This window comes from Microcaecilia unicolor, chromosome 10, assembly GCF_901765095.1.
Source record: "Microcaecilia unicolor chromosome 10, aMicUni1.1, whole genome shotgun sequence".
In the NCBI taxonomy this organism is placed as follows: domain Eukaryota; kingdom Metazoa; phylum Chordata; class Amphibia; order Gymnophiona; family Siphonopidae; genus Microcaecilia; species Microcaecilia unicolor.
The window spans coordinates 23227480-23249849 of NC_044040.1; the positions used below are offsets into that span (position 1 = coordinate 23227480).

Here is a 22370-nt window from a genome sequence, read left to right on the forward strand (position 1 = left end):
CTACAATATCCCTATAGGTGCCTACACTGTTAGCGTGCGCTAATTGTAGGCACGTTAAGAATGCTAACCCGCTTTAGTAAACGGGGCCCTTAGATTTACATTTATCTTGTTTTGGGGCAGTAGAATCCAAAATTGATGTACTGACTGAATGCCAACTATCTATACCATCTGAGCTTGTAGTATTCGTGGAATGATAATTTGTTACTTTTCAAAATTGAGTCTGATCAGTTTTACCCCAGGTGGAATATTGTATTCTTAACTTGTCTCCAGATTTTCCTTTGACTCAGTGATCATTAGAATGTTATTGTTTTCATCTAATATTGAATTCTAATAAATAATGATCAGACTATAATAGTGGGCACCATTTTACAACTTGTCAAATTAGGTGCTAAATGATTTGTATATGCAGTCAAATCCTAGTTGAGTCATTCGTGATCCATTTGCTGTGATAAGTGGTATGGGTATAATACCAAGGTGTGGCTACTTATAGTTGATGTGTGTGACTTCGCTTAAGATAGGGGGGAATGGGGAGGTGGGGGAGGGGATGGGATCTTGGAAAACGAACAAAATATGGAAGATGTCGGGTTTGTCACTTTATTGTTTGTTCAATACAAATCGTTTAAACCTGACACAAAAAATAGAGGGTAGGAATGGAGTGGGGATAAAATTGTTAAAAGTTTGATGACGGACTGTATAATTTTGTCTTTGCTGTGTACATTTTCCTGTTTGAATCTATTCCTATTATCTGGAGGTGTTTACTTTAAACTGTCATCAATAAAAAATGTTGGAAATAAGTGAGGCAATTATATGCTTGAACAAATTTAAGGGAGTAGGACAGAGCTGAGGGTGTAGACCCTTGTTTATAGTGATTGGGAGTTGATAGTTCAATTTTCACCATAAGGGTGACTGGGTTGTTGTTTTGTTCTTTTCTGTTATATTATATGGATGTCCAATATTTTAGGTCAACTTGGCATTACCTGTACTGTCTTGAATGTTGCAAGTTGCTTCATTAATAAAAATATTTAAAGTGATTTTAAAAAAATGTTGGAAATATGCAATCAAATCAAGTTGGTATCCCTTTACACATGTTTTCTCAGCTGGCGGATAGTAGAAAGCGAACATCTCCCAAAAAAATTATTTAACTCAGCAACTTTTGAATCAGTCAGTGATTCTAAATGCAAATTTATATCTCCCTACAACAATGTGCAAGACAAAACATTGATATTCCTGGCTAGAAAGTTATAAAAGTCATCCCTGGCCTGAACCCATTTATCCCATTTTATGAAATATTTGAAAGCACATTTATTTCTCTGTGCTTCTCCTGATGTTTGAGTAATTTGGATATTAGGATATATGGGGGCAATGCAGTATATTTAGCACAGCAGATTTAGCTCAGAATGGTGTGTGTTAGGTGTCTGTGGTATGTGATTACTTTTATGATTTGTTTTCAGAGTATGAATGTGAAAAAGAAATAAATACAGTAGAAAGGAATCAGTGCAACCAAACTTTAATATATATATTTGTGCTCTTTGGGGTTCCTGAGATTTCTTCTCTGATCTGGATGAGTTGGATTACAGTTCTGATCTTGTTACATTTTTTTTTTCAAGATTTTATTTATTCAAGGGTAAGGCAGTACAATATAACAATGATATTAGTATACTAATCTTGAAATATCATAAACATGTGAACCCTAACAGCTCAACAAAACAAATTTCCCCATCCCCAAACTTATAGCATACAGTACCCATTAAACCATGATCTTGTTACATTTTCAATTGCTGTCTCTTCCCATAGATATCCTAACACAGCCTGTGAACTCCTGACCTCTGATGTGCCACAAATCAACGATAAGCTAGGAGGGGATGAGAAATTGTTAAACATTCTCTATGATTTTTTGGAGCATGAGCCACCTTTAAATCCACTCCTCGCCAGTTTCTTCAGCAAGACTATTGGCAACCTTATCGCAAGAAAAACAGAACAGGTATCATGGGATGATCTCTCTTCTAACTTAAATATGCGTAGTTTTAAACAGACGTTTTCAGCCCTGTCTTTGAGTACACCTTACCCTGTCAGTTTTCAGACTATCTGCAGTGAACATGCATGAGAGAGATTTGTGTGCAAATCTCTCATGTATTTTCATTGTGGCTGTTCTGAAAACGTAAGTGGCTAGGCGGTACTCACTCTGGCCACCTTTGTGCCATGTGCTTTGTAATCATGTCTACTCAGGTTACTGGTTACATTTCTGACACAAATGAAATGGGCGCTAGCAAGGTTTTCCTCGGAGTGTGTGTGTTTTACAGAGTTTGTTTGAGAGTGAGTGTGTGATACATAGAGAGTGAATGTGTGAGTGTGTGTGTCAGAGAGAGAGTGAGTGTGTGAGTGTGTGTGACAGAGAGAGCGAGAGTTTGTGTGTGTGTGAGAATGAGAGTGTGTGCCAGGGGCCCCCTCCCACCCAGTTTCAGGGTCCGCCCTCCCCCTTCCAAGTTCCAGGGTCGTCCCCCCCCCCCCCCCCCCCCCCCGCAATTTCAGTGTCCACCTGGCCCCCCTCCAGGGTCCGGGCCCCCTCCCACCCACCCAGTTCCAGGATTGTTGCCCCCCTCTCTCCCTACCTCCCAGTTCCAGGGTAGTTGCCCCCTCTGTTCCCCCCCTCCCCTCCAGCCACCCACCTGCAACGTTGTGAAGCTGACTCCGTGGCTTCACTGAAGTGAAGGGTTCGTAAGTATCATTAGGTTCGTCGCTCTGTAACCATTTCTCTCTGCCCCGCCCTCACACCTCTGATAGGTCTGCCGCCCTCGACGTCAAAACGTGATGACGTCGAGGGCAGCGGACCTATCAGAGGCGCGAGGGCGGGGCAGATAGGTTTGTCGCTCTGTAACCATCTCTAACGATCCTTACGAACCCTTCACTTCAGTGAAGCCACGAAGTCAGCTTCAGAACGTTGAAGGTGCCTTTTATTATAGTAGAGTTTTTTGTTACTGGAAGAACACTTTAAAACTGATAACAAAATACAATTAAGGGCTTCTTTTACAAAGCTGTGCTAGTGATTCCCATTATGCAAATGAGAGGAAGCCCATAGGAACTGAATGGGCTTCTCATTTGCTGGGCAGGAGTCACTAGCACAGCTTTGTGAAAGAAGCCCTAAATTAGTTAAAAAAAAAAATTACTGGGAGGAGAGAGTATGCCAGCAACAACTACCCTTCATCTTCAGAAACATGGTGATTGATGCATATGCTTGTCATAGATTTGTCAAAATTGATTTTCCATATTTTTTTATTACCATGTGGTTAGCATCTTAATCATTTTTAGAACAGAATATTGACTGACTAAAAAAGGAAAATGTGAAGAGTATTTTGATTCTAAATAATGTAGGTCATCCATACTTTCTAGAGACAGAATATATTTGCAGATGAATTCTCTAGCAAATGTAGAAATCCAGCAAACCTCTCTGCTGTACGAGGGAAAACAGAGCAAGGACAGATTTGAATTGTCCAGAAATGCAGCACTTGAGAGCGAGAGAGAGTATAGGAAAATTCTATGTTGTGTGCAAATGCTGTGTTGCACTATGTGAAAACATATGTATAGGAGAGGGACCTCAGACTTCTTCATAGCCAACCCGTGGCACCATGCCATTTGCTATATTTAGCTTGTGTGCAAGTCTATACACACAATCATTATCAGGGTTTCAAATTATGGCTATATCATAAATCACAATCATGAGAACCCAACCCTACTACCCAATTGTGTCAACAAACGGTTTCCGCCTGAGTTAACACCTGCGCTGAAAACCTTCCTGCATTGCTTGGCCAGTAAAATTTGTGGTTTTAACCACGTTAAGCTTGTGTAATTCTTTCTTCATTAGCTCTTTTGGATTTAGTCACCAGTCTACTAATATCCAGAACCTGGGTAAGGCCTCCAAATTCCCTTAGCTTTGTCCTTGCTCTGTCACATAGGGTTTCCTTAGTTCCTCTCTGAGATCTGCACTGATTTGTTTGTGTCTCTGAATTTTCACCTTGAAAGAATGATTCTGATGTGTGTATCTCCCCAGAATCCTTCACAGTAAAGATTGCCCCGAGTGTCTCTTCCTCAATCCTTTCTCCAGTCATTTGTTGCTCAACTGACTGTCTTACAGGTTTCTTGCTTTTAATTAAATTGAAAAAGGTTTTATGAGCTGTTGCCTCATTGGCAGTTCTCTCATATTCTTTTTATTAACATTTTACATCTAATCTTCCAGTATTTATGCCTTTCTTTTTTTCCACAGGTCCTAAATTCTATGTTTTAAAGTTTGCTTGTTTGATTTGAATATCTTTTTTCGCAGTACTGTTAAAGCTAAACTGGCCTTAGTTCTTCCTTCATCCTTTTCAAATTTGTGTAACATAATTTTTCAGAGCTTCTAAGAAGGTATTTTAAACAGGTTCAAGGCCTAGTGCTGACTTTTTTTTTTTTAACCCTTATAAATGTTCCTGACCTTTCTGTCATCTCGTATTTCCTTATTTTATCATAGTCTTTATGCATGGAGTGCTGCAGAAACATATAATTTCAGTGGTGACATGATTGCATTTTGATCACTGTTGTCAAAAAGCAGCTCTCACAGAGCATACAGGCTGAACCAAGACACAAACTAGAACTGGACTAGGCAGGGAACTCAAGGACAGAACCAAGTAAAGCCAGAAGAGAAAACACTCAAACTGGCCGCAAGGCTGACCTGGAACCCATGCACACAGAGCCCTCTCATACAGGCTGCAAGGCCAAACTGGAACCCAAACACAACAGCAGAAGGCAGAAGAGACTAGTCGGAGCTCTAGGTGAGGCAGAGTAGGCAGAGCTCTAGGCTGGGCCACATAAACACACAACAGAACAAACAGGCAATAACCAAGAGAGAAGTGCCAACACAAGCACACAGACAAACAGAAGAACTCAGGCAGAAGTGCTAACCCAAGCACACATACAAATAGAAGAACTAAAGCAGAAGTGCCACACAGGCACACTATCTAGGAAACAAGACAGAAGTGCTATACAAGCACACCAACTAGGAAACAGGGCAGAAGTACTACACAAGCACAACGACAAACCTGGAGACCTTCGGCTTTGCAAAGGCCCTGAATGAATGTCCTCACCTTCCTTATGAGGGCCTTCACTGATGATGTCACGACTACAGGAAAGGGGCTTGAAACACACTGAACACCAGAGTGAGGCTTGGAATACACAGGAAGTGGAAGCAGTAAGCGACAGAGGCTTCCAACACCAATGAACACTAGAGTGAGGCTTGAAACACACAGGAAGTGGTAGCAGAGGCAACAATGCAAAAGAGCCACCTCTGAAGCTGACCACCGGAAGACAAGGTGAGACTGAAAAGTGGAGTCACGACCACAGTCATGACATCTGGAAGCCATTGAAGCTGTAGATATTCAGGTACAGTAAGTATTTTCTGTCCTGAAGAGGTCACAGTCTAAGGTAATTAGAGGGTTAAGTGACGCCCAAGATTACAAGCTCCCCTGTTCTCAGCCCACTGCTCTAATTGTTAGACTACTCCATTTCTCTGAGAGGTTTATTTTGTCAATGTCTTCATCTGGCACCATACATTTTAGCTCTCCAATTTTAATTTTTAGACTTCTATAGGTAGTCTGTTAATTTTTTTAGGGACGTTTTTACAGCTCCACAGTGGAGCTACCGCAGCTTTGGCATACACCAGTCTGGCACTACTACCGGCCCACTGCAGGAGCTGGTGATAGTGCTGCCCCCACCGTGCACCATTTACGATGCAGCTGGAAATATTTTTTAGTTTTAGCTTTGGGCTCCCCCAGGAAATGGTCACTTAGCAAGTTTGTACATACTGCACAGCCATTCCCCCCCCCTTTTTTTTGAACCCACTCTGGCAAAAGGGGCATCTGTGCATGGCAAATCCACTGCTGACGCCACCAGAGGGCCCCTTTTACTGCAGCTTGGTAAAAGGGCCTCTTAATGTTTTAGTCAACTTGTACTTTGTATTTTATTATTTTTTATGTGTTTTTATATTTTTAGATGACTGTGTATGTTTTGTAATCCACCAAGAATTTTAGGTTGAGTGGAATATAATTTAAAAAAAAATACTTTTTCACAATCTGCTTTACAGAAACTTTGCTTTCTGCAGTCATGCGTGTTAGTGGACAGAGGAAAATCACTTCCAAAGTGTATTCACAAAGGCATCCCTGTTTTCCTATAGGTGATTGTGTTTTTGAGGAAGAAAGACAAGTTTCTAAGTCTGGTGCTAAAACACATTGACACATCTGCCATGATGGATCTGCTGCTTCGCCTTATCAGTTGTGTGGAGCCAGCACCATTGCGTCAAGAAGTATTAAATGTGAGTATGCTACAAGGCATATGGCTCATGGGAATGATGCTATTGTACTCTGTGTGGCTAGGACTGAAAAAGCGCTGGCAAGGGATTTGCCATCAAAGGGAACTCGGATTTCTTGGTGTCACCTTGAGTAGAGAGATGTGGTATCCGTGTTAGTCCACTTTTAAAGGTAATCAATAGAAATAAAATAAAACATGGAAAAGAAAATAAGATGATACCTTTTTTATTGGACTAACAATACATTTTTTGATTAGCTTTAGAAGGTAGCCCTTCTTCATCAGATCAGAAATAAGCAAATGTTGATAGATGACAGTATATATAAGTGAAACATCAAAGCATTTCAGTGACAGTCTAACAGGATGAGGGTGGGTTTAGTGAGGGACAGGATGGATGTGGGACAGGGAGATATACATGGTGATAAGAGGGTGACAAAGCAGTAGAATTTTTTGGTTTATAATGGGCTAGAAAACTCATATCTTTGTTAAGTCCTGTCTGGTGGATGTCAAAATATTTAATCATTCTGACTTCAAAGGTCTTACGTTCCTGTATTGTTTTATAGTTCCCTTTTAGTATTCTCACCATAAAATCATTGGTACAGTGTTCTGGTTTTGTAAAGTACTGCCCCACAGAGGTGACATCTTGGTTGGTACTGGCATTTTTCATATGATGTCTATGTAAATTAAATCTCTTATTTAGCATCTGACTTGTTTCTCCAAGTAGCATCCTTCGTCACATTTTTTACACTGAATGATATATACCAGATTGGAAGATGAGCATATGAAGGATTCCTTTGTGTTGAATATTTTTCCTTCATGAATGACTGTGGGGTCCTGTGAAATGTTTTGGCATAGTTTGCAGCTGGATATATTGCAAGGACGTGTACCACTCTCCTTTTAAAGTCTGTGTTGGGAGCCTACTTCTCACTAGCTTGTGTTTTAAGTTGGGGGGCTGTCTGAAGGCCAGCACTGGTGGGGATGGGAATATCTCTTTCAGTAATTCAATCCTCCTGGAGTAGTGGCTGTAGGTCTTTTATGATTTTTCATAATTTTTCCAGCTCTGGGTTGTATGTCACTACATTGGAGATTCTGCTGTGGCTTTCTTTTCCTTGTACTGTAGTAGATTGTCCCTGGGTGTTTTGATGGAGGAGGCAATATTCTTGGAGATTTTGGTGATGTAGCCTTTCTGTTCAAAGGATGCAGTCAGAATTTTTTTTTTAATTTCTGGAAGATTTTATTGAACATTGACAAATGTACAAACATCAGCAAAAACCATCGAACAAAATCAGTACATGAGATCCAACGAGGACTTATCTCCTCAGCCCGAGGAAAATATTTGATACCAAATGTCAACAAGATACCCTAAACAATCAGTATCTTCAACTTTTTCAACAGTTTTAGGAATATCCCCACAACCCTTACCCACAAAGTCCACCCCCCCCTCAACCCCCCACACCCCTCAGAGCATCAAAACCCCCACTAACCTTGTCATCTCCTCATTCCCCCACCTCCACCCCGCCGGGCCTGTTAACAAGAACAGTTCTTCAGGAAGGGCTCCCACAAGATCTCCCACTTCGCCACAGTACGACTTTGCTCAGAGCGAAGTCTCTCCCGCTCACAAATATACCACAGCTTGTTCAGCCAACGCACTTTTGAAGGGACCTCGGGAGACTTCCAATGTGTTGCCAACACCACTCTCGCCGCCAACATGGCCTGCCTGGTCAATAGCCCCTGAGATTTGGTAAGGCCTGGTGGTTTTTTAGAAAAAAGAAAATATTCCGGAGACCACTTAACCGGCCTCCGGAACCAGCGTTGTAATCTATATTGGATAGATTTCCAATATGCCCTAACTTTTGGGCAAGACCACCAAATATGACCCATAGTTCCTCTCTGGCCGCATCCTCGCCAACACAAGGGAGATGCATCCGGGAACGTGGCGCAGCCTCGCAGGTGTCAAGTACCATCTATAAAGCACTTTTAGCACATTTTCCTGAAAGGGAACAGCTATCGATACCCTCGCCCAGCCGTTCTCCCATACCGCCCAATCAGCCTCGTCAAAGGTAACCCCTAGCTCTTGGTGCCAGCGCTCCCTATGAAGTAAGCTGGGGCGAAGTTGCTGACTCAGGTGAGAATAAAGGCAAGTAATGAGACCTCTGGTAGTCCGGGAATCTTCGCAAAGATCTTCAAGAAAAGAATCATCTCGCAATACTATCGAGCGAATCTCTCGAGAAGACAGAAAATGTCGTAGCTGTGTATACGCAAACTGGTCTTGGGGCAAAAGCGAAAACTGTTCCCTGAGTGAGTCAAATGAAATCAAGCGCTCATCTTCAAAAAGCTGGCCCCAAGACACCAATCCCAGGGAGGCCCAGCGAGTAAAAGGCCCGGGCTGAAGCCCAGGAGAAAAAAGCGGGTTATTAGCTATAGGCGAGAACCGAGAAAGCCTCCCCTCAGACTTAGTGAAAAGGCCATCCCAGTAATAAAAGGTGGACCCGATGGAAGGACTCAGATCGCCGCCCAAGCCTCTAAACCTATTAGGAAGCCATATCAAGGAGCGAAGAGAGCGAGGCCCTATCTCGGCCTGCTCCATATGTACCCACAACTTTTGAGGGTGAGCCTGAAACCACTCAAGGGCCGATCGCGCCTGAGCAGCCTTATAATACCACAAGATATTAGGAACGCCCAACCCTCCCTTCTTCCGTGCCCCATACAGAAACGCCCGAGGCAGGCGTGGACGCTTATTGGACCAGACAAACCGAATCAACCGATCCTGCAACTTGGATAAGTAGCTCCTGGAAATCCGCAACGGTAATACCTGAAAGATATATAATAATCTAGGCAAAACATTCATCTTTAGCGAAGCAATCCTGCCTAACCAGGATAAATCAATATTCTCCCACCTATCCAGGTCCTTATAGATGGATGTTAACAAAGGAGGGTAATTGGCCGAGAACAAGTTCTCGAGCCCAGGCGTAATGGTAACCCCCAAGTATTTGAGACCTTTTGTAACCCAACGAAAAGAAAAATTTGCTTTTAAAGAGTCCAAAACCGGAGACGCAATCCCCATAGCCAAGGCCTCAGTTTTACTCAAATTTAATTTAAACCCCGAAACCTTGGAGTAAGCGCTCAACTTCTGCATAAGGTTCGGGAGGGAAAGCAAGGGCCTAATCAAAGAGAGCATGACGTCATCCGCGAAAAGGGCTAATTTATACTCCTGATGACCCACCACAATTCCTGTTATGTTGGGATCCAAACGGATAGAAACCGCCAGAGGCTCCATCACCAAGGCAAACAACATCGGGGATAGTGGGCACCCCTGTCGAGTACCACGGTAAAGTGAAAACCCCTGCGAATTGCCACCGTTTATACGGACACACGCGCTCGGGAGATGATAAAGAGCCTCCACCCACCTGCGAAACCCCGGCCCCACCCCAAACCTATCTAAAACCTGGAGCATGAAAGGCCAATGAACACGGTCAAAGGCCTTCTCTGCATCCAGGCCCAACAAGCAGACCGGGAGTTTATTCTTCTTTGATATATGGATCAGATGGACCATCCGACGAACATTATCCATAGCTTGTCTGCCAGGGACAAAGCCTACCTGATCTGGATGTATTAAATAGGGCAAGACCTTTGCTAGTCGGTTGGCTAACACCTTCGCTATGATCTTTACATCAGAGTTTAATATAGAAATTGGACGGTAGGATGCACATTCCGTCTTGTCCTTACCAGGCTTTGGGAGCACCGCAATCCAAGCTTCCCGCATGGAAGAAGGAAAGTCCTCTCCCGATAAAACTGTATTAATAAGCTCGGTCAGCAGAGGGGCCATCTCCCCCCGGAAGGTCTTGTAAAATTCGTTAGGCAGGCCATCGAGACCCGGTGATTTCCCAGATGGCAAAGCTTTAATAACCCGCGATACTTCCTCCACAGTGACCTGACCGTCCAAACCTTCTTGCTGAGCCACAGATAGTTGCGGAAGGGAGTGGACCAAGAGAAAGTTACTCATCTCCTCCATAGACGGATTAATATCAGAGGAGTACAGCTCTTGGTAGAACTCCTGGAAGCGCTGACGTATCTTTCCCGAGGAAGACACATATCCACCCCTGCCATCCCCAACTTTCAAAATAGTGCGATCGATTTTTCGCTGTGCCAACTTGATTGCTAAAGCCCTACTGGGTTTGTTGGCCTGAACGTATTGGGAGCACTGATACCTGGCATTAACAAATTGCAATTGAGTGGAATAAATGTGATCTAATTTTAAACGAAGACCCTGAATCTCTCTTAATGTGTCCACCGAATGTGAAGTCTTGTGCTGGTCTGAAAGAGTTGATAAACGGGACAAGCACCCCGCCACCTCAGCCCGCTGTTGCCTAGCCCTAGAGCCTGCCTTCTGTAAGAAATACCCCCGTGAAACAGCCTTCAAGGCATCCCAGACCACTCCCAAGGCTGGGCCCGAATTAATATTAAGCTCTATATACTCCTTGAAGAGCTGTCTGTAGCCCCCAAGTATCTCTTCGTCTCTCAATAGGGTGGTATTTAAGGTCCACCTCCTATCCCTATCCTCCTTCCCAAGAGAGGGTAAGCAGGTCCAAACTGGAGCATGGTCCGAAAGAGTGCAAGTACCAATGTCCGCCTCCCATCCAGCATGAGTTAATGAAATGTCCAGCAACACATAGTCAATTCGCGAATAAGTATCGTGGGAATGGGAAAAAAACGAGTAATCCCGAACTCGTGGATGTATGACCCGCCATGCATCAACTACTCCAATATCTCGCACAAACTGATTAAAGGCTTTAGATAATTGACTATCCACTGCAGATGACTGACCCGACCTATCAAGGTCCGGATGTAAAGTAGCATTAAAGTCCCCCCCGACAATCAACTAAGGACAAGAAATGATACGACCCACTATCCTCTTGAAAAATCCTACTTGTCCCTCGTTCGGAGCATATAAGGAAACCAGATTAAGAGCCTCATTATCAATTGTAAGATGTACAGACAAAAATCGCCCCTCTGTATCCCTCTGCACCCTGCCCACTTGGACCTGCAGAGACGAGTGTAACAATATCGCAACTCCCCTTTTTTTAGAGCCATCAGAGGCAGAAGCGCAAAAAACCGTCGGGTAATGAGGCGAGGTCAGGTACCGCTCATGATCCCTTCGCAGGTGAGTCTCCTGGAGGAACACCACATGAGATCCCAGATGCACCAATTCCCTGAAAACCTTTTGGCGTTTTTGAGGCGAATTAAGGCCTTTGACGTTATAAGACAAAAACTTTAAGGCTTTTCTCATGAGTATGTTCTACTCGCTGCCAAGCAAAGCAACTGCAAAGAACATGTGGAACTAGCAAAGTGAGAGCAACAGGAACAGTAGGAGCCCCCCGGACCCAGCCAAAACAAAAGCCTCCGACGAGGAGGAATCCCCCCCCCCCGCCTTCTGCCATACCCCCTTCCTCCTCCCCTCCCCCCCAAGTCCCCCCCCCCCCTGACCACTACCACCAGGCAGAGAACCCAACTTGTCCTCCTGCCTAGGAAAATGGAGCAAGGAGCCACAGTACCCCAAGGCACACTCAAACCACCCCCCCCCCCCACTCACCCCCGCATATCTTAACACTTAAACCGCCTCACACACACCAATCCTAGCATTTAAGCTAACCCAACCTTAAAGTCTCACTCAACATCCTCCCCATTACTTGTACTTCAAGCCCACTCTATAACAGCAATCATACAAAGTATTAAAACCCCCCACTCACTCCACACAAGCCCCCTCCCTCCTATAAAGCTATCTAAACAGTCTCCCATACCCCTTCTTCCCCCCACCCCAAACACGTTATCTAAAACAGATTATGAAAACATCAAGCAAAACTAAAAAAAAAAAGGGGGGGGGGAGGGAAAAGGGGGGAAACAACATATGATAAGTCCATGTGTTAGAGCACCCACAAGCCTTGCTAACAGAAAAGTCACAGAATAAAGAACTTCAGATTGATAGTACTGTTCACTTCCCCCTACGAGAAACACGTTTCCATCGTTGCAATTTCTCCCTAGTATCAGACGCGAGTTCCACAGGAGGTGAGGCATGCTGCGTCAAACCTGCTTCATGTAGCTTCTTCCAAGCCTCCGCCAACTGTCTCACCCGACATGCTGCACCTTTAACAGTAAAACAGAGCGCGAAGGGGAAAGCCCAACGATAGGAAATCTTTTCTTTAATTAGAATGTCGAGTGCTGGCTTCATAGCTCTTCTTTGCGCCAGCGTGAATAGCGAGAGGTCCTGGAACACCCCCACACGAGCCTCGTTGTATTCCACTGTGCCCAACTGACGAGCACTTTGCAAAACTTTTTCTTTGAAAGTATATGAAGCAAATCTGGCAATTATATCACGAGGGCGATTATCCTGTTGTTTTTTCAAGGCCCTATGTGCACGTTCTATAGCAATTTCACGAGGATCCAACTCGGCTCCCATCAGCTTACCACACAAAAGACTCACAATGGCGGGAACGTCTTCGCCATCTCGCGCCTCTGGAACTCCTCTAAAACGGAGATTCTTACGGCGGCCGCGATTCTCCAGATCGTCAATCTTGTACTGAAGATCGTCGCAAGCTGCAAACACCTGGGTAAGCCTTGTTTCCACAGTGCTAAGCTGCTCCCCTTGGTCGTTGACGCGAGCCTCCAATTCTTCTACTCTGCCTCCAAGCTCACGAATATCCGCATTCATGGCATCGATCCTTTCCAGGATCTCCTCCTTAGACGATTGTATTTCTGCCCGGATTGCTTCCAAACTTTTCGCTAAGCTATGGGAAGCTCGCTGTTTGGGACTCTGCTCCCGCTGTTCTGCATGAGAAAGTGCCGATTCCGAATCGGACCCTGAAGGCCCTGCCGGCGACACGTGGCGCTGCGAGTCCCTTCCCTGTTGTCGAGCGGAGTGGCGCTCGCCGTCCCTTCTGGAAGCGGCCCCCGATTTGCTCATGACTCCCACTGCTGTTCCCCTGTCGGGCACTCACTTTATCTCGCTGGAAAGCGGCCAAAGTTAGCAAAAATCTGGGGGAAGAGTGAGGAGCTAAGAATTCAAGCGGCCATCAAGCACCGTGACGTCACTTCCTCCGATGCAGTCAGAATTTTGAGGTGTCTATCTCTGTCCCCTGGATCAGAGCAGATACAGTGGTATCTTGTGGCTTTGCTGTGAATAATGAATTTTTTTGTATGTGAAGGATGGAAGCTGGAGTTGTGGAGGTAGCTGCATTTGTCTGTGGGTTTCTTGTATATGGATGTTTGTATATAGCCATTGCTGATTGAGACTGTGAGACACCCAGGGAAAATCTGCTAGAGTACAAGGAAAAGAAGGTCATGTTTGATTGAAAAGATTTGGAGAACTGCATTTGCTCAGCACCATCATCTCTAGACATGGGCTGTCATTGGAGCTCTGGGTTTGGCTTTGTAGCACTACAGGAATTGTTCTTGACTTCCCCTATAAGGACAGCTTTTGACATTTTATCTCCTCAAATATGTGTATGTGTTTTTGTTTGAAAAATTACCCTATTTGTGTGTTTGTTCTTTCTTGTACCCTGTAGGTATTTGTTTGCTAGAGAGAGAGAGGTAATCTTATTAGTGTGATTCTAATCTAATAGACATGATTATTTTTGGAGAGAGAGTAATTACTTTTCTTGTAATTACTGTTTTAAAGGCAATATTCTGTTATATAATGTTCTCATATTTTCATATTTGGAATTAATTTCCCTTGTTTCATACCACTCTCAAAAATGAAAGCAGTACATAGTGGTAATTGAATTTTGGTTAGAACAAGTTTTTCATGTGTGTGTATTTAGGCCTATGGGACTAAATTCTATATAATCACACCTAAAACATCCGTACTGATAAAAATATGCCTAGGCGTATTCTATAAAGCACACATATTTATAGAATACTCCTAAATTTCCACGCAGTTTATAGAATACACCAAGCGCCCATCTGCATGTCTAAATTTAGTCGCGGGCAGTTATGCCACGTAAACCTTGGTGTAAATGCCGATGTCTAAATTAGGTGCAGACCAGGTGTATTATGTAACAGCGCGTGTAGATTTTAGAAATGCTCACGACCCACCCATGGCCATGCCCCATTTTCAAATATGCGATTTAGAATTTACGTGCATCACATTACAGAATACACTTACACAGGTGTGTGTGTTAAATTCTAAATTAATGGCAATTAGTGTCAATAGTTGAATTGGCAATTATCGGCGCCGATTGGCTTGTTCACAAATCCAGAATACAACAGGATTTGCATGCGCAACTTAAGTCGCGCTATATAGAATCCAGAGGATGATCCATTAATATGGAGTGCTGCTTTTAGAGAATAAGGTATGAGGAAGGTTTAAGTATTCAGATGGTGAAATTAAGCTTTTTCTTCTCCTTTCAGTGGCTTAATGAAGAGAGACTCATTCAAAGGCTTATTGAATTGATCCATTCTAGCCAAGATGAAGATGTAAGTATCATCCATTTTATACTAAAAAGCCATTAAGTACAGAAACTCTGTAAAAAGTAATATGATTTGCTTCCCTTTTAGCATCTAATAAATATTTGTTCCAGAGTGCTGCTTAGCATTCATGCCCTTGAGCTGAACTTTCTGCAACGGCATTTTTCTTTGCCGTAATTCATAGCTTTTCATATTTGGCCCTCAAAGATGTATGTGTATCCCTGCCCAGAGCCACTTGTAACAAACTGATACACTAGCATTCTGTATTTGAAAGTAGCACTGTACTATTGATTTCATATGCAGAGAGTATTATTCTGTGTTCCCTTTTTAAGGCTTTTTTTTCCCCCCTTAAAAAAGAAAAAAAAAATACATACAAATTTGCTTTGTCTATGTACATGTTTTCTGAACCATTTAACTTAAACCAAACCAAATTTTCAAGATAGGTATCTATATTAATAAATCCCACCTTGAATGTTCTGAAGCTCACTCCAAGGCAGAGAAGCACAAAAATCCTGTAGTGTTCATAGGCTAGGACCAGTCACCCTCACTCATAGACCCGCCCTCAGCCACGCCCCATCTACTATAATAAAACTCACCCTCAACGTTCTGAAGACAACGTTCTGAAGTCACTCAGTCACTCCCTGAAGGGTTCATGGATTCATGGTGGTGAAGCCATAACACTGACCATGTCTCTCTGCCCGCCCTCGCATGACGGACCAATCAGAAAAAACACCCTCAACATTCTGAAACACAAAGGACCATCACAACACCGTTCCCAGGCAACACTAGGCAACGTAAGACGGACCAATCAGAGGAAACTACGTGACAATAAGGGAGGAGCATTCCCCAGCAGAATGGCTCATTATTTGTGCAGCAGGGAGAGCACAGAACCACCGCTGGAACGAGAGAAGAATATTCCTGCTGGGGGTATGTGCAAAAATAGACCGGGGGGGGGAGGGGGGAATTTTTAAATGCATAATGCCAGTACTGCCAGAGAGCCTATAGCACAGACTATATTTGGGATCGCTTGACATGGAGTCAGAGGAACCGGAAAACAACGTGCCCGTCACCATCTGGGACGTGGGCGAACAGGACAAGCTGCGGCCCAGCTGGAAGGATTACCCGCGACCCAGCCAGCAGCAAACAGCGACCAAGGACTGCACAGCACATCCCCCAACCCCCAAGCAAAAAACAAAACAAAAAAAGACACACACCACACCCTCAAACACACACACACACACAATAACTGTGTGACACACACACACACACACACACACACACACACACACACACACACACACAAAGCCACATGCTAGCGCCTGTTTCATTGGTTTCGGAAACGGGCCTTTTTTACTAGTATCTATATAAAATCAAACTTATGAATCACATAATAGGACTTAAGGACCTGGTGAAAAGATTTTGAAGATTAAAAAAAAAAAGGAAAGAAAACACAATCATCAATTTTTGCATCCATCATACTTTCTCAATTCTCCCAATACCAGTGAAAATCCTTCTTATAACTTAGATTGTATAATTGGAGATAATATAATGTAAGAACGTGAAAGCCTGTTTTTTTTTTTTTCACTTTATTGTGTAAGCACTCTTCGCTCCCTCTTCTTACTCTAATCCATCTATGCTGGTCTCTTGTCACTTGTAATTACTCACCTGGATTACTGCAATTCACTGTATGCGGGCTTACCCCTTTACTCTTTAAAATATCTCCAATTAGTGCAGTCCACATCATGTTCACTGCCTTCATCACGCTCGGGGGCCCTGATCATGGGGCAGTAGCAAATTCGGGCGCTAGTATGGCACTAATAGTCTTTAACACTTGCTGTAGTGGGAAAATGTGGGGTACCATTAAATAACACTCACGTTTGCTTCTGTTCATCGGCCTGTTAAGGCTCATCTCTTCTCTCTAGCCTATCCTACTCACCTCGAGCTTCTTTCTGCTTCTAGTTTTATTGTACCCCACTTTGAAGCCTTATTTTGGCATACAACAGTATATCGAGCATATGTAAATAAAATAAATAAAAACAAAATGATTAAGGGGATGGAAGTGGAACTCCTCTCATAATGAAAGGCTTAAGATGTTGGAGTTCTTCAACTTGGAGAAGAGACCATCAAGGGGGGGGATATGATAGAGGTCTACACAATCCTGATTGGAGTAGAACTGATGGACCTAAATTGACTGCACTTTTTGAAAGAGTAAACAAAATGAGGTTACATGGTAATACCTTTAAAACAGATTGGCGAAAATATTTTTTTCACTGAATGAATAGTTAAGCTCTAGAACTCATTGCTGGAGGATGTAATAACAGTAGTTAGTGTGTCTGGGTTTATAGAAGGTTTGGGAAGTTCCTGGAGGAAAAGTCCATAAAACTGGGAAAACCACTACTTATCCTTGGGAATCAGTAGCATCGAATCTTACTACTTTTTGGGATTCTGCCAGGTACTTGTGATCTTTAACATTGCTTTTGACTCGTAACCACTTGTAACCACTCGCCTACACCTACGTTCCTCTCCTCCTTCCTGTACACATTAATTGATTTGATTTGCTTACTTTATTTCTTGTCTATTAGATTGTAAGCTCTTTGAGCAGGGATTGTCTTTCTTCTATGTTTGGGCAGCGCTGCGTACGCCTTGTAGCGCTATAGAAATGCTAAATAGTAGTAGTAGTAGTAATCTGGACTGGACATTGTTGGAAGCATGATACTGGGCTAGGTGGACCATCTGTCTGAAACAGTATGGCTACTTTTATGAATCTTATGGGGATATAAATTGTTAATCTCTCTTAATTCCTCAGCAACCCTCCAGACCGGTCAAGATGCTTGGGTTATGCATGCCTACCAGCAGAGGGAGACTGAGAACACTAACTTCAAACTGAGTACATATAACCTGTGCTAGCCCTCTATCTCCAGTATTTTCTCAGTCTCAGCAGAGGGTAGACATGCAGCCTGTGCAGCTTGTCCGGTCTGGTAGGATTTAGGTTCCTTGTTGTGAGATTACTTAATTTTCAGTTGTTTTCTGGAGAACAGTGTTAATCCCTGTGCCTGGAATTCTGTGGTGTGCAAGGGGTTGGTAGGTCCGGTGGGGCCTGCCATTGTCCCCTCTGGGGTGTCACACCCGGGTGGCCGGGTCCCTCCCCCCGACTGGCTCTCCCGTTTTGGGCAGCGTTGTGCCTCGGCTGCAGTGTTAATCCTGCAGCCTTGAGTGCCATACAAATAATAGCAGCAGGGCTCAAATAAAGTTTAAAAAAAAAAAAAAAGAGCACACCTCGTGTGGAGAGCTGCAGGAGCTGCACTCCGGTGTTTCCGGAGTTGTTCAGCTGGTCTGGGAGAGCTGAGCCAGTAATTAAGCGCCGGTGAGTGTTTTTTCTTTTCTTTGCTGTTCGCCGGTTGTTGTAATTAGCTGTTTCTGAGGCGCGAGTATGTCGGGGAAGTTGCTTCGTTGCCGGCTGTGTGCGCGTCGGGGTGTAGACGCGGCTGGCGGTCCCTGCTGGTTTTGTGGAGAGCCCAAGGCCCTATCCCTCGCGCCACCGGTGTTAGCAGCGGAGGTTCCTTCGGCGGGATCGCAGGAGGTTGCTGCGGCTCAGTTTGGCGCTTCAGCGGCGGTTCCGATTTTGGCGGGAACCGCCGCCATCTTGGATTCGGGCCTTTTGGGCGCTGAGACGGTCGTGGGACCGCAGTCTCTCCCGATTTCGAGCCCCGCTGGGGGGGAGGCCTCGGGCAGCATGGGGTTCCCTCCGGAGTTTGTGTGGAGTTTGTTTCAGGCTTGGAAGGCGGGCCCATCGGGTGCGGAGTCCCTTAGTCCCAGGTTGGGGGGGGGCTATCGCTAAAAGACCACGTGTGGAGTGCTCTGAAGATGTAGAGGTTTTTTCTCCTCCGGATTCTGAGGGCGATTTTAGCCCCCTGGAAGAGGAGGAGGGGTCGGTTGCAGGGCAGGATGGAGACCTGCCTTTGCCAGGGGAAGACCCCTCGGTGGTTCGGATTTTTCACAGGGAGGAATTATCTGAACTCATTGAGCAGGTGTCTGCCACTTTAAGGTTTGATCCTGCGGCAGCTCCCATTGGGGATGGGAAGCAGGTGGATCCTCTGGTTAAGGGGATCAGGCGGGTCTCTCGCTCTTTCCCTATGAATGCGGACTTGAGAGATATGATCACGCAGGAGTGGCAGTCGCCGGAGGCTCAATGTAAGGTGGCTCGGGCTATGACCAAGCTCTATCCTCTTCCTCAGGAGGACAGAGATTCTCTCAGGCCCCCGACGGTGGATGCCGTGGTGACGGCAGTGACTAAGGCTACTGCTATTCCAGTGGATGGGGGGGCCGCGTTGCGGGACCCTCAGGATAGGAAATTGGAGACCTTCCTAAAGCGGAGTTTTGATCTGTCTGCCTTGGCGCTGCAAGCGTCTGTTTGTGGAGGTCTGGTGGCTCGGGCGTGTTTTCGCTGGGCTGAGAGGCTCCTGGATAGCCCGCAGGCGGATAGGGCTTCTCTTGTTCAAGATCTGGCCAAGTTGGAAATGGGGTCGTCGTTCTTGGCGGATGCGCTGTACGATTTGTTGAGGGCGTCTGCTAAGAACATGACCTTTGCGGTGGCGGCTCGGCGGGCCCTGTGGTTGCGGGGCTGGGTGGCCGATGCCGCCTCCAAGGCTAAACTTTGTTCCCTTCCTTTTAGAGGCTCTTTGCTTTTCGGGGAGGAATTGGATAAGTTGGTGAAGGGTCTTGGTGATGCTAAGGCCCCGCGGCTTCCTGAGCTTCGTCCCAAGGTGCCTAAGGGGGCTGCAGGGCGGGGGCGGTTTCAGGAGGCTCGGCGGTATCGGCCCGGTAGGTTTTCTGGGGGGACTAGGGGTCGGTTTTTCCAGAGAACCCAGTCCTTTCGAGGTGGCCGTCGCGGGGGGCGAGGCTCTTCTTCGGGAGCGTCCGGGCCGTCCCGTGTGTCGCAATGATGGTTTGGGGACCCAGCCTCTGGTTCGCGTGGGGGCTCGCTTACGCTTGTTTTACCAGAGGTGGGTCCAGATCACGTCAGACCAGTGGGTACTGCAGATAGTGCGAGACGGGTACGCCCTAGAATTCGACAGTCCCCTCTCCGATTTCTTTCTCGTGTCTCCCTGTCATTCAAGATGCAAGGCAAGAGCAGTACGGGCCACTCTGTCGCGTCTAATCGGTTTAGGGGCGGTGGTACCTGTTCCCATGTTAGAAAGGGGTACGGGCTGTTACTCCATTTACTTCGTGGTGCCCAAGAAGGAGGAGGGTGCCTTCCGGCCCATTTTAGACCTCAAGAAGGTCAATGCAGCCCTAAAGGTTCCCTCCTTTCGGATGGAGACATTACGCTCAGTTATTGTAGCGGTGCAAGAAGGAGAGTTTCTGACCTCTCTAGACCTGACAGAGGCTTACTTACACATTCCCATTCTAGAGGCGCACCAGCGTTTTCTTCGCTTTGTGGTCTTAGGGAGACATTTTCAGTTTTGTGCGCTTCCCTTCGGCCTGGCGACTGCGCCTCGCACCTTTTCCAAGGTGATGGTGGTGGTGGCGGCGGCGCTGCGCTTGCAGGGCATTTTGGTTCATCCGTATCTGGACGACTGGTTGATTCGGGCCAAATCAAGGTCGGAGAGCGAGGAGGCTACCGGCCGTGTGGTGACCTTCTTGCAGTCGCTGGGTTGGGTGGTCAATCTGGCAAAGTCTCACCTGGTGCCTTCCCAGTCCCTGGAGTATCTGGGAGTTCGCTTCGACACGAAGAAGGGCCGGGTGTTTTTGACAGCTCCTCGCATTTCCAAGCTGCAGGGGCAGATCCGTCAGCTCCGAGCGCAGAGAGCGCCTTCGGCTCGGGCGTATCTTCAGGTGTTGGGTCTGATGGCAGCAACAATAGAGGTGGTTCCTTGGGCCAGGGCCCATATGAGAGAATTACAGAGAGCTTTGTTGTCTCGTTGGTCTCCTCAGTCTCAGGACCTGGAGGAGAGGTTCCCTCTGTCGAGGGTTGCCCTTCGCAGCCTTCGCTGGTGGCTCCACTCTCCGAATCTAGCGAAGGGCATGCCGCTAGACACTCCCAATTGGACGGTGCTGACCACGGATGCGAGTCTCTCGGGCTGGGGTGCGCATTGCCTGGGTCAGGTAGCTCAAGGACGTTGGACGTTGGAGGAAGCATCCTGGTCCATCAATCGCCTGGAGACTCGAGCAATTCGGTTGGCTCTTCGGTCCTTTCAGAGCCTGCTAGAAGGCAAGGCAGTCAGGGTTCTTTCCGACAATGCCACGGCCGTCGCATATGTAAATTGGCAGGGGGGAACGAAGAGCCAAGCGTTAGCTGTGGAGGCGGCGGAGTTAATGTTGTGGGCAGAGGCTCATCTTCAGGGCCTCTCGGCGGGCCACGTGGCAGGGGTGGACAACGTGAGCGCGGATTTTCTAAGCAGGCACACGTTAGACCCCGGGGAGTGGTCCCTCCATCCCTCAGTGTTCAATCGTCTGGTGTTGGAATGGGGTCGGCCGGTGCTGGATCTCATGGCATCGGCCGACAATGCTCAGGTCGCTCGCTTCTTCAGTCGTCGAAGAGATCCTCGGGCCGAGGGCATCGACGCGTTAGTGCTCCCGTAGCCGACTCAACAGTTGCTCTATGTATTTCCGCCGTGGCCGCTGGTGGGCCTCGTGGTGCAGCGGATCGGGCGCCATGCAGGTCTAGTGGTTCTGATTGCGCCCAATTGGCCTCGACGTCCGTGGTACGGAGACCTGGTTCGGTTATTAGTGCAGGCTCCGATTCCGTTGGGGCCTGGGGTGAGATTGGTTCAGGGGCCGATCGAGATGGCCGACCCTTCTCCATTCTCGCTTACGGCCTGGCTCTTGAGAGGCTCAGATTAAGGAAGAAAGGTTTTTCAGCCAGGGTAATTGATACCATGTTGCGTTCTCGTAAGAGGTCTACTTCTTTGGCTTATGTGCGGGTGTGGCGCATTTTTGAGAACTGGTGTCAAGAGCGGGATTATGTTCCTCTACGGGTTTCGATCGCGGAAGTTTTGGAGTTCCTGCAGGACGGTCTTGACAGGGGGCTCTCGCTCTCTTCCCTGAAAGTGCAGGTTTCAGCGTTGTCTTGTTTCCGTGGAAAGATTCAGGGGATTTCCTTGGCGGCTTCGCCGGACGTGGGGCGGTTCTTGAAAGCTGTCAAGTTGCTTCGTCCGCCTTGTCGGCCGACGGTTCCGCCTTGGGATTTGAATTTGGTCTTGGAGGCTCTGGTAGGCCCTCCGTTCGAACCATTGACTTCCATCTCGTGTAAAGATCTTACTTTAAAGACAGTGTTTCTGGTGGCCATTACTTCGGCGCGTAGAATTTCGGAGCTACAGGCTTTGTCTTGTAGAGAGCCTTTTCTCTCCTTGGCTAAGGAGAAAGTGACGTTGCGGACAGTTCCTTCGTTTGTTCCTAAGGTGGTATCCTCCTTTCATGTAAATCAGGTGATTTCGTTACCAGTGTTGGGGGATAGGTCTGGTGATCTCTCTCAACGTCGTTTGGCTAAGTTGGATGTTCGACGCATTTTGCGGTCGTATTTGAGCAGAACGCAGGACTTCCGAGCGTCGGATCGTTTGTTCATTTTGTTTGGAGGTCCC

The 22370-nt window shown here is 46.2% G+C and overlaps 1 protein-coding gene across 1 annotated transcript in view; it reads left to right on the forward strand.

The window, feature by feature from the left end:
* PPP6R2 (protein phosphatase 6 regulatory subunit 2) overlaps nucleotides 1-22370 on the forward strand; it is a 194663-nt gene that overhangs the window by 86093 nt on the left and 86200 nt on the right. Inside the window, 3 exon segments of the mRNA XM_030215776.1 lie at nucleotides 1795-1981; nucleotides 6200-6337; nucleotides 14734-14799. Of these exon segments, the coding sequence (XP_030071636.1) occupies nucleotides 1795-1981; nucleotides 6200-6337; nucleotides 14734-14799 (391 nt within the window).